This window comes from Panthera onca, chromosome D2, assembly GCF_046562875.1.
Source record: "Panthera onca isolate mPanOnc1 chromosome D2, mPanOnc1 haplotype 2, whole genome shotgun sequence".
Classification (NCBI taxonomy): domain Eukaryota; kingdom Metazoa; phylum Chordata; class Mammalia; order Carnivora; family Felidae; genus Panthera; species Panthera onca.
In genome coordinates this window covers 18425088-18445959 of record NC_138349.1, presented here as the reverse complement: position 1 = coordinate 18445959, position 20872 = coordinate 18425088, and the positions used below count along the sequence as shown (strand labels likewise).

Below are 20872 nucleotides of genomic sequence, written 5' to 3'. Positions count from 1 at the left end.
AGAACTTATTAGACTCACATACATACCACCGACTTTCCATCATTCTACCCTGTATTTACTTTCCAAAACTTCCAGCATTCAGTTTCTGAGGCAAGGAGGCAAAGCCATCTGTATGCTCTCCACGTCTCTAATGCCCTAACGTCAATCACCGACAACCAAAAATGTTTCAATCTCAGGTTAACTCAAGTCCTTCGTGTCTTCTAACTTCTCTATCAAGGAATTAAGAGAAAACACTCAATCTGTTATAAATTCTTGTGAGTGTCAAACATAAGATATATTTATAGAACAAATAAAGAGTATATTTTCCCTTAGGTATCCTTGGTTGACATAGAAAAAACATTGAATGTAGATTTTAGGAAATTAATCTTATCAAATTCCTGCTTATGATCCTTAAAGACTCTCCTTCTCTCTCAAAGCTTGAGTAATATAAAGAAAAAATAGACAGACATGTATATATATATATACACATATATACTGAATATACACACATGAATCTTTACCTATTGATCAACCAAAAGAGACAGATTTAGACAGACATTCATGTGTGTATACATGTACATGTGTGTGCACATGTGAATGTATGTGGATGCACATGTGTAGATATATGTATTATGTGTTTGTATGAGCGTAGATGCCAAATGTTTATAATGTTCCATGAAAAAGGCAGAAGTAGCAAAGTCTTTATTGTATAAACATTACTTGTGTCAGCGCGTGGGCTAGAGCTGGAAGGGAACAAACACACACACTACATACAAATACAAAGCTGGGATAATATTAGACAATCCTTATGTCCCACCCTACCCCTACATCTGTGTATCATTTTCTAATGCTTTTTAAATGCAACAATATTGGACTTCTTAGTTCCCTATACTTTGGTATATACCTGTGTTAGTCCTTAATATAACAGTACTAAAACTTGTGTCACCTCTCTTCAACTAAACTGAGAGTTAAAGATCAAGGAAAGTGTCATATCCTCATCTCCCCTCCACCCCCTCACCCCACCCCGGCCACCATATGGTACCTGGCAAAGAGTAAGTGCTATATAAATGCTCTTTGAATAAATGAAATGTCATATTGATGGATAGATGGATAGATGGATAGATGCATGAATGGATGGGGAATGGGCTATTTCTCTGAAAGACCTCATAGCAGAGGTTGTTCTATTCCCTTCCATGGTAGAATCAAGTGTTTGGAATCCAGAAGCCCTGCTCCCAAATAAGGGAAGAAGTCCTGAAGGATGAGAAGACAAATGTTGGTCCATTGTCGCTATGCTGAGGTAGCAAGGGAAGCTCCCCTGTCACTTTCAGATAAATGCCTTCTTTTGACTAATACTTTCAATCTTGGATGAAAGGCCTAGAGAGAGGAGCAGAGCTCACCACAATAAAAAATGGGATCATGTTAGAGAGAATGGAGTCTGTGAAGGTCCTAGAGCTCAGTCGCCTATCTCTGGGCAGAAGCAAAGTCCTGCCAATGGAAGCACAGAGTAGTTCCATGAAGATGGGACTGTTTGTAAAGCATTTCCCTTGGCCCCTATTTAGCGTCTCTCTTCCTAAAAAAGGCAAGAATTCCACCAAACTTTTTGTAAAGTGTGTTATTAACGGCTCTAAACTCACCAAAAAGTAGCTTATTTTCCTATACAGAGCTCAAAAATATCCCTACAAAGGCAGCTCACAGGTCACGTACAAAAGACAACATTCCCAGTCTCATTGATTCTCACTTGTTCAGTCATGAGAAATTCACCAGGAAAAGGTCTCAAACCCAATATATCATCTGAAGCACTCTCCCATATTTAAGAGCAGCCACAAGGAAGAAAAACTGGATGTGAGGAGTTGCAAGGGATCAAAAGAAAAAAAAAAAAAAAAAAGGACTGTAAGTTCATTAGTGGTTCAGTAAGTCTACTACAAGAAACCACTTGACAGGCATGATGAAATCCTGTTCTTTATGTAAAGGGGAAAATGTTTATCACAGAATGGATGGGTTCATCTTCGTCTATCAGAGATTGAAAAAAAATAGCAATTCATAAGTGAATGAAAAATTCCACTTAAAACTCAAGCCTTGATTGGAAGAAAAGCCTATCTCTTTGCTCCTTTGCTTTGGATAGGAAAGAAATTAAACAATAAATTGAGAATGGGACATTTCCATTTGAAAGCTGCTGTGCTCACAGAAAATCAGAGCTCAGGACCAGGCCTTCCAGGGACTGACTGCCAAGATCTGGTGTACCTGGAATGGCCTGATCCTGTTGGATTTCAGTGGTTGTTCGCACCTTAGCTAGAGCTTTATCCCCCCCACCAAAACATTCCTGAGATGCCTTCTGATAACTAAGGGTGAGAGATCAGCCCCTTGCAAAGGAAGGCAGCACAGGGTGGGGCCAACAGCCCCAGGTTTTGTTCTAGCTTTCCTCTCTCTCCGAATGAAATTGGGTTCACTGCAAATTCACAAGCTAATAGGCCGGAAATATCTGGCAGCCAGGACAAGTCCACTGGCAGGTCTGGAAGCAACAGCCCAGCCCTGGTCCCCCAGAAAATGAGTTCACTATATCCAGCTCTTCGAACTCCTCATTTGGTCTAGGCCACAGAACTCTAGGGCAGGAAGGGGAGGCCAGCTAGACGGCTCCCCCTACTGGCTCCCCCAGATCTACACCTCCTGAATGGGGTATTCAATGCATCTCACAGAATGGTCCTCAGACTTTCATGGGACCCCATAAACATCTTTAAAGAAAATAGCTCAGAAGATCTCTGGGACTTTGGCTTCCTCTTCCATAAATTGAGGGAGTGGAATAGTAAAGCCTTCCTTGCCTTTCAACCAGAAAGTTGTTTGTTCTCCTTTGCCCTGTGGGAGGCAGAAGAGAGTGCTGGTAAATCACTCAGGTGGAAAGGCTGCCTGTGAAGTGTGGGCTCTGGGCAGACAACTTGGTGTCCCTTGCTTGTTTACTGAAAATGTTGTTCTTAGCCAAAACTGCATGTAGACAGGAGCTGCCTCAGTGAAGGAAAGGCCTCTTTATAGATGAAACCTTGATTTCCTTGGGCTTTGCCGATAAGCCTAAAGGGATAGTCAGCAATGCTCTAGGAGGTGAGGGCCAGTCAAGGCTGAATTTCCCAGAAATTTCCCTGAATATCTTTAAAAAACAATAATAAAATTAAAAAAATAAAAAATAAAAAAATAATAAAAATAACAATAAAATCTATTGAGCTCTTATGATCAGCAGAGCACCAGGTGAAGCATCTCATATACGTGTCCACATTTAACCCCTGCCTCTCTCCTTTGAGGACAACTTTGTCACCATTCGCATTTGACTGGCAATAAAATCAAGCCCACAAATCAGACAACCAGTGAAAAGTAGGACACGACTCAAAGGGAAGTCTATACTGCCGCCTTCTAGAAAAATCTGCCTCTTACCTGAAGTCTATTGATCAAGTACAGCGTGTGAGGTTCAGGCTCAGCAAACTGGGGAGTTGCTGCCATCCTCTTCCCTTTCATTTCTTCCCAGGAACCCCCATACCCACCCAAACACCTAACATCATAGTAACCACCCACCACTTCCACCAGGAACATCTCCAAGATGTTCTTCAGAACATCTCAAGAGGAGCATCCGTTTCCCACCCCACCAAAGGCCGGTGTTATAGGGAAAGTTGAGAATGCATCATGGTGTATTTCAGACAGACCGGACAGGGGAGAAGGCAGAGGGGAAGGGAAAAGGTATTTAAATGAATTGAGAGGAGGTCCTGGTGCCCCCAAACCAATGGGCCTCTGTCTTCTCTATCTGGGCCCTTTCGAATCAGAAGGGACATAGGAGGCAATGTGGGCATGATAATTTCTGAGCTCGTCCTTGCTGTTGCTTTGTGAAAGAATAGATTGGTGTATTCAAGCAGAAGCCAGGAGACCATTTGTGGTCAAGAGAAAGGAGGCATCCCCTAGGGGGTTGGTCTAGGTAGGAGCTAAGGTGTTTTCTGTCTTAGATTCCATGTTTGACCATTTGAGGGAAGCATACAGTCTTCTCTGAGGGAAGAAGAGCTGGCGGTCACAAGAGCCTCCACATAGACCTTGGCAGTCTCCACACACCACAATGCAGAGACACACTCATCCCATCAACTTTCTCAACATCTCCATCAGCGACACAAATGGGGCAGGCAGGGTGCACTAGGTTGGTCTTACCTTGACTGGGATGGTGCCTCTCTTTTGCAAATCGTACCCTCCCAATGCCAGCAGGCTGGATTCAGTGCTCTGAGAGACATGAATCCGGAGAGCTGCCATAAACCAGTTATTGCCTAGTTATTACCTTGGTTGTGGCTTCCATCTGGGGGTCAGGGGGCAGGGCTGCTGTGGAGAGGGAATGCTGCATTGCTCACACTCTTAGGCTGCTAGTACCTCTTAGGAAAGCAAATCACAGACAACCTCTCTGAAGTCTGGGACTCTTGCAGTGGGACACCCCCAAACATTGCAGACATTGGTCAGACATTGTTAGTGTTGCTCAAGCTTTAACAGGTTCAGTTTAGAAACAGTAGGCAGAACTGACTCCATATGCAAGCTGGTACTCCCCATGGATGGAGGTCCGCTGGGCTCCTCAGGTTCCTGAGGATACCAGAGTTGGTGGTACCAGAGCTGGGACACATCACTGAAAACACTGTTCACAACCAGCCCTGCAACAAGAATCAGGATTGGAGCCTACATTTGGAGCTCCCACTTTCAAAATTTACTCTTAAAATCGTGACTTACAAGTGCAAGGAGAGGTTTAAACCAGTGTTTGAGACTTGGCTGATTAGCTTAAACAATGAAGTAATCAGAAGAGAAAATATTTTTGTGTGTTTTTACATATTGTGGAAAATTTACAAGTTCAAAACAATGTTAACCTAAACATTGTGAAACTTAAGTCCCTAAGTATTTTTTCTAGCTGATAAACAGCTCATAAATAGCACATATTGTCTACCAATAGCAAAATAATATGATATACCCTGGAGTTCCTGGCCATGGATCAATTCGGCACCACCAAAACCATATTCTGCATCAGGGATGGGAAAATTACCACCCTCCAGCCAAATCCAGCCCACCACTTGTGTTTACAAATAAAGTTTTATTGGAATATGGCCTTACCCATGGTTCATATGTTATAAATGGCTGCTTTCATACTACAACAGTAGTTAAGCAACAGAGACTATGGCCCATAAACCCTAAAATAGTTACTGTCTGGCCCTGTATGGGAAAAGCTTGCCAACTTCTGCTCTCCCTTTAAATGATCTTATTATATGTGTCCTTGACTGTTTAGAATTGAAAATCTTGGAAGGAAGTCATATGTGTTCTCATAGCAAGCACTATGCAAAACCCTGTCTACAAAGTTTGTGATCAATGTTGTCTGAGGTGATGATCTTATCCTCCAAACAGAAAATAGTAGACAAAATGAAAATGGGTCTTCTAAAAACACCCTCTGGTTAAAGATAGGAGACTAGAGGGACAGTGATCTTGTATTTGCAAAGTTCTGCAAACAGTACCCATGCAAACTGCTGCTTTCCATTCTGGATGCCATGTTCACAGTGTCTCCGAACAGACAGTACCTGGGCATGGTGATTCCCACAACACCAGCCACTACAGGACCTACGAAGAGAAGAACAGAAGGGCATAGCCAACCTGCATTTCCCGAGGGCTGGACTCCGTGATACACATTAAGTCAACAAAGGCAATTCAACAAATACTCAAGTGCCTAGGCAAAGGTTGGCAATAGATCTTAGGGTCTGCAAAGAGGCAACCTACAGAACCCACAGACTTTTGGTGGAAAACGACATAATCAATTATAAATTTTTTTTTAATCCTTACTTATTTTTGAGAGTCAGAGAGAGAGAGAACGTGTGAGCAGGGGAGGAACAGAGAGAGAGAGACAGAATGCGAAGTAGGCTCCAGGCTCTGAGCCATCAGCACAGAGCCTGATGTGGGGCTCGAACCCATGAACCATGAGATCAAGATCCAAGCCAAAGTCGGACGCTCAACCGACTGAGCCACTCAGGCGCCCCATTATAATTAACTGAATGTTTGTAACCCCCTCCCTCATTCACATATTGAAGCCCTAACCCTCAATATGATGGTATTAGAAAGTAGGGCCTTTGGGAGATAATTAGGTTTAGATGAGGTTATGAGGGTAGGGCCCTCATGGTGGGATTAGTGCCCTTATGAGAAGAGAAGGAGACCGCAAGGCTCTCTCTCTCCGCTATATGAAGACATAATCAGAAGGCAGGCTTTGGCAAGATAGGAAGAAGATTCTCACCAGACCCTGACCATGCTGGAACCCTGATCTTGGACTTCCCAGCCTCTAGAACTGTGAGAAAATAAATATCTGTTGTTTAAGTCACTTAGTCTGTGGTATTTTGTTATGACAACCAAGCTAAGGCAGAAATTAATGACAGTGTTATTCACGCACTGGAGATGGAAACAAAACAACTGGGGCACTAATGCTGATTAGGGGTCAGGTTTTATTTTAGTCAAGCCCCGGAGGACAGGTAGGAGCAGGGCTAGCTACATAGTTTGCAGGGCCCAGTCTAAAATAAAAATAAGGGACGCCTCATTCAAAAATTATTAAGAAATTGAGAAAATTAATATTATAATATTATTATATTAATAACTAAGAAATTGAGACAGAAGAGCATTAAGCCAAGTGCTGGTCACTTTTGCACAGGTCACCTGCCCATGAGTTTGACAAACACCAGACCAGATCAAAGGGCATTTGATGCAGAGGCATGGGGGGAGAGTAGCCTGGTATAACTGTCCTACTTTTTGGTCTCCTCCTAACTTTTGGTTTAACACCTTGGAGTCTCTGGGTATCTTTGCTGTTACCAAGTAATCCGGCTAACTGGAAATATGTGTGCAAAGACAATGTGAACTTTTGTTTCCCTCAAAAGATGCTACCATTCAATTTCCAGGTCCTAAAAACGTCAGGCTTCGGACTTGAATCCAGAACCACCTGCTGCCGTACCTGGACCACAAGGCCACCTGCCATCAGGGCTGGCTACCTGTGTGGATGCTGTTCCTGATCCTGAGCTTCTCCTCAGGCATGTGCCCAATCTGGAAGTGGACAGTGGCACTGAGGAAATGTAAGGACATCGTGGCAATCTCGTCCACACGCTGGATTCCATTGCGGATAGGAAGTCCGCTAGCACCCATGTATGCATCTCCAATGGTTTCAACCTGAAAATAACGCAACAGAGTGGCCTTGTGTTCTCGAAGAAACAAGTTCCCCGGACTTCGGAGAGTCATACTCCCTGACCTCCACTCCATCCATGTCCCAGCATTTCCTCACGTTTCTGCTCTTGTCCTGGTTCTTCCACAAAGCCTTTCTTCCCTGAGCCCTCCTATGCACAGTCACTGTTTTCTCCTCTGAAATTTGATAGTGGTGGTGACCATATTTCCTCAACGCAAGTTTAAAACCAGTTAAACAGACAGTAGTGTGGGAATAGGGTAAATCTTGAGGGATCACATGCATCCATCAAGTGGAATTCATCTTACCCTACCAGAAATGTCTTCACCCCATACAATGGCTCTTCAATACATTTATACATATCTATACATTATACACAATATATACACTTATGTATAAATGCATGTATCTGCCTGATCTGTCCTCTTCTCTCCCCTAATAAATCCTAATAAAATTAGCTTTCAGATTCCTCATTCTCACTAGAGAACCAATGACCAGTGTCAACTTTAAAGATACAGCCCTGGGGCGCCTGGGTGGCTTAGTCAGTTAAGCCTCCGACTTCAGCTCAGGTCATGATCTCACAGTTCATGGGTTTGAGTCCCACGTTGGGCTCAGTGCTGACAGCTCAGAGCCTGGAGCCTGCTTCAGACTCTGTGTCTCCCTCTCTGCCCCTCCCCCGCTCCTGCTTTGTCTCTCTCTGTCTCTCAAAAATAAATAAACGTTAAAAAAAAAATTAAGGATACAGCCCTTTCCAGATACATTTGCATCTTAGCAGAGTCCAAAGATGATGTGGTAAAGGTGGAATTTCAGGCATTAGCCAGGCAGTGAAAACACCTCTGTCTACCGGTCACCCCAGAATTACACAAAATCAACCCATATACAAGTCAGATTGCTTCTAGGCTACCTCTCACCACCATGGGTACATCCTTTGGACATCGAAACTGATTTAGTATTAACTCATGCAAAACATAACCCAGAAAACAATGCCAAGAAGAAATCCCAGAGGAAGCCCTCCTAAGCAGAGTAGCTTTGGTTTTGAGGTATGTGTGATCTGCTCTTGGAGATTATCCACACACCTTTTCTTTCACCCTTAAACAGAGGCAATATCTGTGGGGGGAACATTAGGGATATAAGGGCATGTCACTGGGGGACATGACCACACTGTCCCCCAAATCTCCCCAGACCCCAGGCCACAGGTAAAGCCCTGCAATCACGATCGGAGCTGGTGCACCTGTGACTTGCCCCAGGCACATGTGAGCTTGGGAACCCTGCAGTCATGATGTGGCCCCATCAGAAAACTCAGAAAACACCTGAAGCAACCATCATCCTCACCACTTAAATGAAGCTAAATTATTCGTTGTTGCTATCCTTCCCTGAAAAATCAGTTTTTACTCCGGGTGACCATATTCATACATACCCCCAAGTAGCACTAGGCAGACGTTCTCATTTCAGCCACAATTCTGATCATCTAAACTTAGGAGTCTGTCTTCACCTGCATTGCTAAGGATCACGGTAACAGCAGTGAGACTCACACAAGGTCCAAAAACAACCTTGAAAGGTGAGCCTCTCTGAATCTGAAGGAAATATATTCTGGAGGGAACTGGAGGGATTAGCCAGTAGAAGGGCAGTGCCTCTTTAGAAATGTGTTAACAGCCAGATAAAATAATGGAAAGAAACAAGAAGCAACTGGGGATTATTGACAAGCACATTCATCTGTGATTAATCAAGCCCTTTTCCAAGAAAACAAACAGGAATAAAATATTGAGTTTCTGCCATGAATTGAGATGGACTGCCAGCCTGAAATAGAGCCTTCCTCCTGGCTCACATCTAGGGCTGGGTCCATCCTTACGCCCTAGAGTCGGCGGACAAGGAGCGTGTTCCCTCACAGCCCCGGGGTATGTCTCACCTTATACACATCATATGTTTTAATGATGTGATCAAATAAGCTGTACAGGTCATTAAGCAGCTTTACCACTTGCAAGGAGGAGCCGAGAGAACACAGTTTTGTGAATCCAACAATGTCGGAGAAAAAGATTATCACAGACTCAGAATCTTCTGGTGCCACGGACCTTCCAGCTATGAGCTGTTCTCCAGTGAAGCCGAAACCAAAGAATAGAGATTGGTTTTGAGCGGACTCTTATTCACCTTGCCTCCTACAAACCCCTGCAAAATCTTTCCAATAGGTCCTTTTGCGTCAGTGGATTAGATTTTCGGTCAACAAAATCCATCATCTAAAGGGATTCTTTTGACACCCATTTTTCTACTTGCCTTTTCTCCGAAGAGATATTTTAATTGGTGGGTATAAACTGGAGGCGGGGGGCAGGTCACAGAAATGCCTTTGCAGTAAGGATTTTTCTCCCGGAGGGCATCCCATTTTTCTCTATTGGTTATAGAGTTTGAGTGTAAAAATGCAATTTGCAGATGTGAAGCAAAAGGAAGCATCCATCAATCCACAAGTCAATGCGTTTGCTTCAATCAACCAATCTCACATTAACACCTTCAAATCCCTAACTCCATCTCTTTGTCAAGACACGCAAGAAGGGTGCAGAAGTTTTAATAGCCGACGCTTCTGCCAAGTTTTTAGACAGTGTAAAGGTGCAGGCAGAGCCAAAAATGAAGCAAGTTTTGAATCTGAAGTCATGGGTGCGTATTGTACTGTGCAAAGCCTTTGGAGCACAATCTGAAGTACTGAGAAACTAGCTATTAATCAGACTCATGAAACTAAAGCGCCATCTAGTGGTCTGTCTCCCATAGCTGCATCCGCCATCTTCCCTGTTAAGAGACATTCTCTACTCCTGTGAATTCAAGATTTCAGGCAGGGCCTTTGCCTCTATCTCCGTTTACAGGGTGTACCAAATTGCCTGCAAAATGCTTGACTCATTTAGAAGAACCTGAGTTCCTCTTAGGAAAAGAACAAAAAAGTACTCTGTACATGGGGCCCCTTAGATAGTGATGCTGTTGCTTTCTGGGTCCTTTGTCAAGGCCCCCAGTGCTTTGGAGTACCTTGGCAGCATTGTGGACAGAAGCCTATCCACCTTCCTCTTCTCCGCCATCAGCTGGTTGGTCCTCTCTTCCACCACGTCCTCCAGGTGATTGGCATACACCTCCAGCTTGCTCACCATACTGTCTAGGATGTTCACATGGCTTTAAAAGAACCCAAAATGAACATCTTTTTTTCCAAGAACATTAGGGTCACAGTAGAGCACAACATCCAGCTGTACGTTCCAAGAAAACATGTATCACCCTGAAGGTTTCCTACCTAAGGGCTGCCAATGGACAGCAGTGGAACGACAATGGCAGTGAAGCCATGGGGTGGGACAGAGACTGTCCTTTACCAGCTCTGTGATCTTGTTCTACACCCTTCATTTCTCCAAGCCTCAGTTTCTTCATCTGGAAAATGAGGATAATAATGCATACCTCATAGGGCTTTTCTGAGGATCCAGGGAGATGATGGGTACACAGTGCCCACAGCTGTGTCTGCCACTCAGCAGGTACTCAACAAATGGTGGCCTTCACTGGCACTCCCCCATTTCCCAATATGCTCCATATTATCATCATGGTCAGTCAAAAATGTATATTTCAGGATGGGTCTTTTTTTCCCCCCTGAATAATACCAGCTATTTTCCTTTTGGATGACATATGTAAGGGGGCACTTCTAGACCCTGTAGGCTCTTGTTTTAGAAGGGTCTTCAGAAAAATCATTTAACTACCCCATTTTTCAGATGAGGAAACTGAGGCTCACACAGGAAATAGACTTGCTTTAACATCGGGGACCAGATTTTTTTAAGTAAAAGTCATGATTGACCCAAGACATACCATTCAAAACAATTTTGATGTGGAAAATACAGAATACAGGGCTGTTGTGTTAAGAATGCAGAGCAGACTGGCCAAGTTAGGAGTAGATGCCAGAATCCCAGCCCAGGGTCCTTCTATAAACTCAGGCTACTTCTATCATGGCTATGTCTGCCTATGTTCAATGTGCCAAAAGATGACACAGCTATCCTAACGTGAAACAAGCTACTGTTGAGGAGGTTGTTTGAGAGGCATGAATAATTCAAGCTGATGACTTACTCTAAGGTTGGCGAATAGTTTCTTATACTATAGCCCAACCCCAACTGATGAGCCATGACCTTTGGAATGCTGGTTTGGAAAACATTCTGAGGTCATGTCAAAATTCCCTGGGAAAGAGAGCCTTGATTGATTAGAGATATCTGGAATGGACAAAGGAGGACAATGTATGTGCTGATGTCTGATACATTTTTGTGTCATTAATGAAATAAAGGGAGAATTTATCACCCAACTCTAGCCAGCATGGAACATGGTGCTTTGCATGTGACAGGCATTGAGTGGGTATATGATGAATAAATGAATGAATGGATAAATAACTGAATGAGTGGAGGAATGAATGAATGGGGTGGGCCACACAGAACCAGTCACAGCCATGTAGTTTTAAAATTCTAATAGTTAGGGGCACCTGGGTGGCTCAGTCTGTTAAGAATCCGACTCTTGATTTCTGCTCAGGTCACCATCTTGCTGTTCGGGACACTGAGCCCCACGTCCGGCTCTGCACTGACGGTGCAGAGCCTGCGTGGAATTATCTCTCTCTCCCTCCCTCTCTGCTCCTCCCCTGCTTGTGCTCTCTCTCTCAAAATAAATAAAATAAACATTAAAGATATTTTATAAAAAAATAAAATTCGAATGGTTAAATGATTGGGAGAAAACGTCACACATCTAACTCACCCTTTGGAACTGGATTCTCATAAAATTTTCTTGATGGAAGAGAAAGTGGGCCTTTTCTCTAGAGATTCATCCCAACATGCTCTCGTCATGGCCACAATCTTTTCATTGCCCTTCTCCTCTGACAGGGAAGGTCGGAGTGGAACTGAAGCCGTGGGGTCTTTGATACGGCTGATGATTTCTGAAATTCATTTGGGGTTTAAATAGCAAAATGTCTGAGCTTTGGGCCATGTAGTACACTTCACTTTAAACATATGTGCTCTTAAATTTGTGAATTGAATGTATAAGTATATTGAATAGATTGGAATTTCAGAGAAACCTGAACATTTTATGAGAAATATTTGAGATCCTTGTGGAAAATGAAGACTCCTACTGTAAAACATATCAGCACCTTCTAATGAATCTGTTTTTAGATTAAGTCGTTTTTCTTCCAATGGAACTTTTCTTGAAGTACAGCATATCTCTATGTGACTTCAGGAGTGTATAAGCATCGGGATGGGAAACCCCCAAAGCACACCTTTTGCAATTTGCATTCCATATAAAATGTCACATAAAAGTTATTTTAACAAATAATAAATGTCACCATCATGTGCTGCCTCGGTGTCCAACTTTGTAAACCTGTTTTCTTTCACTTCTGCATTGGCTTCTACTGACATTTATTAAACATTCTGCTAAACCAGGTTTTTCAGAGGAAATAATAATTTGAGAACAATGTATACATGTTTTTGTGTAAAAATACTGTGGGTGTAACAACATGGATGAATCTTAAGGGCATTTTACTAAGTATAAAAGGGTCGTCTGAAAAGGCTACATGCTGTATGATTCTGTTTATATGACATTCTAGAAAAGGCAAAATTATAGAGACAGAAAACAGGTGAGATACCGTTAGGAGCTTGGGGAGGAGAAGGTGCTGAACCCGTAAGTCACCAGGGACTTATTTAAGGTGATGAGACTGTCTATAGGGTACATGACACTGTGTATTTGCCAAAACCCATAGAACTTTACTGCACAGAGAGTAGACCCCAAAGAACACAAATTTTTAACAATATCAGTTGGGAGGTTGGACAACTCCAAGATAGAGGCAAACTGTGACAAAAGAATCTAACTGTATTATAACGGTATGACATTGCCTCGCTGAAGGGGATGTATTATAACTATATGACATCACCTGCTGACTTAGGCACTTCTGAAATGACTCAAGACCATTAAGACTAAACAAAAGGACCCATTCACAATCGCTGTATTGTAGACGGCAAGATTGGGGACAGAAGAAAAACTTTGCAAGTACTAGACACATATACTGGGATTGGATAAATAAATAAATAAATAAATAAATGGATGGCAGATGGTGGGAGCCAGGATCTCACTGTTGGAAAGGGAGGCTATGGATAGAGGCGGGGGGGACACTGGAATAAATGAACCGTGTGGTGGTAATGGTGTTGGAGATGTTAATATGAACTCATGCTTAGCTTAGTATAGATACAGATGGGTAGACGCAGATATGAGAATGTGTATACACGGAGGCTAGTGTGCACATGCTTTTCCTTTCTCTGTCCACTGAGAGGGGCTAGAAGCAACAACACCCTGGTTGCAATGAGCACAGTCAGCACCCAGGTCTTGGTTTCTAATATCACCCTCCAATAAAAAAGAACCAGTGTCCTTGAAGACATGGCTGATTCTAGGACTGAGGCAGGGAAATACAAGAGGAGGCTGAAGCCTCTCATGCCACCAGGAAGCAAGGCGGTACTAAACAAACCAAATCAAAACACAGCAATGGGTTTATATCAAAGGTACACAGAAGTCAATTGAAATGGAATGGCCGAAGAAGAAACAACTGGAACAGTAAAATAAAGTAGTATTAGATTACAATTCAGAGGATAAAATAAAGGTATAGTATAATATATAATATAAAATGGACACATATGTTATAATATAGATATGCATAATAATATAATACAATACAATATAATACCAATAATTGAATAAATACATAAGTGGGAGAGAAGAGACAAACCTCCTGTGGAGAAAAATCCCAAATAGTTTACATAGATAGTCTCCACGCAGGGTAGTAGAGTGCAACACCCCACTCCTTAAGTGTGGACTTCACATAGTGACTTCTTTCTTCGGGGGACAGTATAGGAAGAGGAGAACCAAGGGTGGTTCTACAGTGGAGAAACCTGACAAGCCTCAGCCAGGTCAATATCAACAGTCATGTTGGTCAACATGATAGTCAACAGATAGTCATGTTGGTTGTATGTACCCTTGACATGATGTGACGAACATGACAATTTACCCCTGTAGCCTTCCTCTCAAGACATATAAGTCCAGTCTCATCATAAGGAAGAAAAATAATGAGACAAATCCCAAGTGAGAAACATTCTACAAAATATCTGGCCAGTACTCCTCGAAAGTACAATGTCATTAGAATTATAGTTTAAGGAACATTCTTGAAGAGCTTAGACAGACATGATGGCTAAATGCAGCATGACGTCCTGGATGGGATGCTGGGGCAGAAGAGGATATTGGGTTGAAAACTAAGGGAATCTAAAAGAGTATGGCCTTTGCTTAAGAAGAAGAAGGAGGAGGAGGATGAGAAGGAGGAGGGGGAGGAGGAGGAGGAGGAGGAGGAGGAGGAGAAATAATGTCAGGCTCTGTGCTGCCAGCTTAGAGCCTGGAGCCTGCATCAGATTCTGTGTCTCCCTCTGTCTCTGTTCCTCCCCCGCTCACACTCTGTCTCTCTCTCTCAAAAATAAATAAAGATTAAAAAAAATGAAAAAAAGAATAAGAATAAATACAAGTTATCACACTGTGTAAAATATGATCTTGTTTTTTTGTAAATGTACATGCCTGTGTTTAAATTCTTGTTTTGTTAACGTTTATTTATTTTCGAGACAGAGAGACAGAGCATGAACGGGGGAGGGTCAATGAGAGAGGGAGACACAGAAACCAAAACAGGCTCCAGGCTCTGAGCCATCAGCACAGAGCCCGACGCGGGGCTCAAACTCATGGACCGCAAGATCATGACCTGGGCTAAGTCGGACGCTCAACCGACTGAGCCACCCAGGCACCCCTACATGCTTGTGTTTAAATGCACACTTTCAATGCCTAAAAATAATCTGAAGGACTACACATAAGAAAGTTCTATGGGTAATTGTGTTTTACATCCCAAATGAAGTGTAATTTGAGACGTGGGACAACAATGGTTTTAAAAGAAGTCACTGAAGAATTACTATTGTTGCATCTTCTGCTTTCTTATCCTCAGCTCTAAGAAATATCATGAGAGAATCAATAAAATGATATAAAACTTTGAACCATGGGTTCAAATTCACATCATGGGCCTGCACCTCGGAACACGTGTTCATGAGCTACTAACGTGCAGCCATCCCATAATACACCAGTCACCAGTCACTCTATTGTCATTGTTCTTCTTCTTCGGTGTGCATCAGAATCAGGGGTGGGGGGCTTCTTAAAGCAGAGCTTCTGGGCCTATCCCCACAGTTTCCAATTCCAAAGGCCTGGAGCCGGGCCTGAAAATTTGCTTTTCTAATAAGTACCCAGGGGATGCTGAAGCTGCTAGTCTAGGGTTGCACTAGGCTTCTCAAAACTGTGGATCTTCAACATCATCTGGGAACTTGAGAAAAATGCAAATTCTCAGGCCTTGCCCCAGACCTACTGAGTCAGAGACCCTGAGGGTGGGACCCAGCAATTCTGTTTTTTTTAACAAGCCCTACAGGTAATTCTGACACCAACTAACATTTGAAAACCACTGGTCTAGTGTGCATAGGACATCAATATCTATTCAGTCCCCAGCACCAGGACTGTTTGTAGGGAAGTATGAGATGTTAATGGGAGAAGCGTGTTTGGCCACAAATTAGGTGCACCTTGTACTTTCCCTGATTGCAGTCCTGTGTATACATAGTCCCATATGGCCAGCTTTCATTGAACTTTGTGGGCATAAGACTACAATGAGGGGCAAATATACCAATTGGGTACAGTCTTCCCACCCCCGCCCCCACCCCACCTGGTGCAACCAGATGGCAGCTGAGCTTAGTGAGTGTGGCTGGGATCCTTCCTGGGCTCGCTCTCGGAATATCTGAGTGGCTTCTTGGTTCTAAAGTCAGTTGCCCTTGGATTTGAATGACCCTTTTTGGATTAGTCTCCCCTCTTTTTCACTTCACCATAAATTAGAAAGTGGAATCCATTTTTAAAGTAACTATATACATTGAGAAAGGATCCTGACTTGAAATTCTCCAGGGAATGCATGATCTAACAATGAAACTTGAGGGTGGCCATTGGGAATGGACTAGAAAAAGTAGGCATGGTGATAAAGAAGAAAAACCAGGAGGGAAAGGTGGGCTGAGTTGATTTAGCAACTGATACATGCACACCTCCCTATGCTTGTTCTCAGACAGTGGTTCTCAACATGAGCTGCATGTTGGAATCACCTGCAAATGCTGATGCCCAGGCAGCCACCCAGATCGATAGCATCAGCACCTCCTAGGCCGAGATCCAGGCATCAGTAGTTTTTAAAGTTCCCCAGGTAATTCCAGAGCACAGCCAAGGTGGAAGATAACAGTGCTGGGGGGTTACACTTACTATTCTTTTTTTTTGTTGTTTATCGTTCTTGATCAAATTTTGCTTTATCTCCCCAGCTTCTGCCCTTAATTCCATGACGGGATGTGTGTTAAGAGACAACTCAGCAAAAAAATGAGCCTAAATATATCCTATAAAGACAACTGGGCAGCATTTATTTAAAAAATTAAATATATTTAAAATACATTTATCTCTTCAATCTCAAGCCCACAAAGATACAAGGCTGCTCACTGCATCAACTGTAATAGCAAGAAAAATGGAAAACAACCAAACTGTGCATCAATCAATAATACACAGCCTATCCTTACAATGAAAATTCTGTAGTCCTTAAGAAAGATTGAGGTAAATTTGTGTATACACATATGAGATGAAAGATACCCAGGCAGAGGGAACAGTGTGTGCAAAGGTTCTGGGGTAGGAATGTGTCTGGCATGTTGGAGGCACATGAAGGTGGCCGGCATGACTGAAATGAGCAAACCATAGGAGATGGAATTAGAAAGGTGTATTGAGATGAACTTTGTTTCTCAAAGAATATGTCCATGTCCTAACATCCAGAACCTACGAATGTGACCTTATTTGGAAAAAAAATGTCTTTGCAGGTATAGTTAATTATCTTGGGTTGAGGAGGTCATTTCAGATTTCCAGGTGGACCCTAATCCAATGACAAATGTCCTTATAAGACACAGACAAAAGAGACATATACAGAGGAGGAGGCAACGTCAAAGTGAAGGCAGAGATTGGAGAAATGTGACCACAAGCCCATGAAATCTGGACCAACCCCCAAAAGCTGGACAAAGCAGAGAACTGATCTTCCCTAAAGCTTCTAGAGGGAGCACAGCCCTGCTAAACCTTGATTTTGAACTTGTGCCTTATACAACTGTAACAAAATACATTTCTGTCCACTAAACCCAGCAGGTATGTGGTTAACTTAGTATGGCAGCCATAGGACACTAATAAAGAATGTCAGAGGCCAGATCAGAGGCCTTTGGTGGTCCTGTCGGCCACTGTAAGGGCTTAGTTTTCATTCCCCAAATGGGAAGCCAGGGGAGGATGTTGTGACCAGAAGTGACATGACCTGACTCATTTTCCAACGGGATCACTTTGCTGTAATGAAGTATGTAGTTCTGAGCTCTTTGATTGTTTTTGTAAGCAAACGGCAACTACTTTTTTTAATTAAAAAAAAAGAAACTTTACGACAGAAAAACAGTGGAATAAATAATAAGTTGATGAACACTTCATAAAAAACTATCATTTAAAAGCTAGCGTGCCACTGCACCCCCCCCCTGCCCCCTGCAAATATAAGAAATAAAAGCTAGCCCACATGACCAAAGCCTGCCAAAGAGACTTTCAGCTTTACCGTCAGGCATCTCGTTGAGGTCAGCAAAAGGTCCGTGGTTCTGGTGGTGGATCAGCTCCGTCATCAGGATGGCAAAGCTGTAAACATCTCCCTTTGGGGTCCCTGACCGGGGTGCCTCTGGAAGCCGCCGCAGCTCTGGGGCCGTCCAGTAGAGCTCTGCAAAGCAACGGGTGTCATGAGGGAAGCATGGAGTGGGAGTGGGAGAGGGACAGGCAGAACCGGAAAAGTCACCCCTCTTTCTCAGGAAAACACAGAACTGAAAGTATCCAGCCCCCGAAAAATCCTCCCTAATGGTGCCTGACTTGTAGAGCGAAAAGGGATCTGTGGGTACGTGAATGCAGACAGAACAATCAAGAAGGACAAGCACTAACATCTTAACTGTGGTTAACACCTGATTGTGCAGTTACAAGAAGTTTTCATTTTCCTTCCCCTTTCTGTGATTGTCTACATTAAAATTTTTTTTTTTTTTAACATTTACTCATTTTTGAGAGACAGAGAGAGAGCGTGAGTGGGGGAGGGACAGAGAGAGCAGGAGAATCTGAAGCAGGCGCCAGGCTCTGAGCTATCAGCACAGAGCCCGATGCAGGGCTTGAACTCATGAACCACGAGATCATGACCTGAGCCAAAGTCACACCCTTACCCAACTGAGCTACCCAGGCGCTCCTGTATTGTCTACATTTAAAAAACCAACTTACAGAGGTACGATTCATAGAACATAAAATGAACCCTTTTAAAGCAAACAGTTCAGTGTTAGTTATTTAGCCCCTTTGCAAGATTGTACAACAAACCACCCTATCTAGTTCCAAAACGTTTCCAGGGCCTCAAAGTAAAATCCTGCAGCCATTAAGCAGTTTCTCCCTGTTTCCTATACCCCCAGCCCCCGGCAAGCACCAGTCCGCATTCTGTCTTTACAGATTTCCATGCTCCTGATATTTTATATACCTACATTTATTTGTTGGTGTGAGGTTGATGGGTTTATTTCATTGTAGGTTACAATCATTAAAAGAAAATATACTGGGGGATGGGGAAGTAGGATGACTACCAACAGGTTTTCAGAATTTCCCCCTCTGTTTTTTTCTGTAAGGCCTCATCCCGTGTTACAGAACCTCCTCGCATGCGCGCAGCAAAGCTGTTGGCAATGTGCTGCCCCAGGGAGAGGAGTTCAGATGGCTGGGATACATGCAAGGTAAGACTCAAGACTGCTCACTAGCTTTGGACAAGGAAGAGTCCGAGCTTCAGTTTGCTCATATGCAAAGGAGGGTTTGACTCCAGGCAGAAGGTCTTGCCCTGAGATGCGCATCAGAATCACTTGAGAGTTTTTGTTTCTATTTAATTTTATTTTACTTGAAAGGTTTATTTATTTATTTTTGAGAGAGAGAATCCCAAACAGGCTCCGTGCCATCAGCACAGAGCTCAACGTGGGGCGTGAACTCAGGAACTGTGAGATGGCGACCTGAGCCGAAATCAAAGGCAGATGTTTAACCGACTGAGCCACCCAGGTGCCCCGAGAGTTTTTAAGAAACAGTGCTGATGCCCAGATTTCATCTTCAGATATCTGGGGTGAGAGCCAGCCACCCACATACTTTGTAAAGTTTCTCAAGTGATACCAGAGCAGCGAGAGGATGTAGGACCGCTGAACCCATGGTCTTTGAAGGGCCTGCAGATGGTGTGCTAAGAACACAGGTGAAGTGTAGTGGGGTATAGAGGGCTAAGGAGAAGACCGGTGACTTGCTTCGAGCCACCTGGCCTGGCCAGGATGAGCCCTAACCTTCTAACTCAGACGTCACACCACGGACTCACCACCCTGGAGGCTATTTTTTCCTGCTCCCTTGGGTGAATAGAACAACCACGCACTGTCAGCTCCAGAGGAAGGCCCCCTGCTGGCACCTGTGAGTGAGCTTCAGGAAATAGGGTGGGGTCAGGTGCCCCGTTACCACATGGGCTAGTGGGTACACGATCTGTCAGTGGTTACCCTAGTGGTCTGTCGGTTCCTCGTTGTATGCTCTGTACATCCGGCCGTACTTGAACTCCCACAGCCCAAAGCCTGTCAGTTTCACCTGCATCTGACTGTCCACCAGGCAGTTGGAAGGCTTAAGGTTGCCGTGGGACCCCAGGGGGCTCCTGTGGAGGAACAGCATGCCCTGGAAGAGTGAAAATAAGCAAATGAATTAGCGTAGGGGCCAATGGAACCTGTGTCTGGAAGACACAGACAGAAACAGTTGGGCAGAAACACGACCCAGAGGAGGGGAACCGCCCATCTCTATGTTCATCTGTTCAAGAACCACTAACAGCCCCTTGTCCTTGACTCAACCTGGATAGTGTCACCCAAGTAGGGGAAACTATTTCTGGCTCCCCAGTGTGCAGCCATGAAGGCAAGGCCAGCCTAAAATAAATAAGCTCCAATAAGCTAAACAAAATAGAGTCTGACTAAGTGGTCAGACTCCTGACTTGAAATCCCAGCTCTAACACTTAGCAGAGAGCAAGTTACTTGACCCCATAAGCCTCATTTTTCTCATCAAAATGGATGTGACGATCTCTACCTCAGAGGGAGGCTGTGGAGATTAAATGTAATAATGCATATGAGACACCAGACATGGTGCACGACACAAAGTAAACACCCACCAAAAATCATCATGAAAAATGTGTATAAAAACGATAAAAAAAATCAACTTGGAAACAACACTATGTAATTAAGAATATTCTTTTATTACCTACATGTTGCAAGTTATATTCTATTCCTCCTACATGTAATGATTCTATAATTATATTATATTATATTATATTATATTATATTATATTATACGCACTTTAGGGTCCTGTTTGAACACTTTGTGGGGAAAAGCAATAAAATGAGGAACGTTGGAAAATTCTCATGTCATCTGCCATGTTCTTAAAGGTTTATATCTATTATTATTATGCAATAATAAAGTACCATTATTTATGAAAGGCCCAGAAAGAACACCAGAGTCAGAAGGCATACATCACATCTCCACTTCACCGCTTGGTCT

General features: G+C 43.3%; 1 protein-coding gene across 1 annotated transcript in view; it reads right to left on the bottom strand.

The window, feature by feature from the left end:
• Positions 1–1949: 1949 nt before the first annotated feature.
• The window catches only part of LOC132685610 (guanylate cyclase 2G-like), a 56411-nt gene continuing 37488 nt past the window's right edge, over positions 1950–20872 (bottom strand). Inside the window, 9 exon segments of the mRNA XM_078434102.2 lie at positions 1950–2829; positions 4153–4244; positions 5488–5586; positions 6993–7167; positions 9084–9277; positions 10182–10321; positions 11918–12095; positions 17865–18020; positions 19837–20005. Coding sequence (XP_078290228.2) covers positions 2725–2829; positions 4153–4244; positions 5488–5586; positions 6993–7167; positions 9084–9277; positions 10182–10321; positions 11918–12095; positions 17865–18020; positions 19837–20005 — 1308 coding nt within the window. The 3' untranslated portion in view covers positions 1950–2724.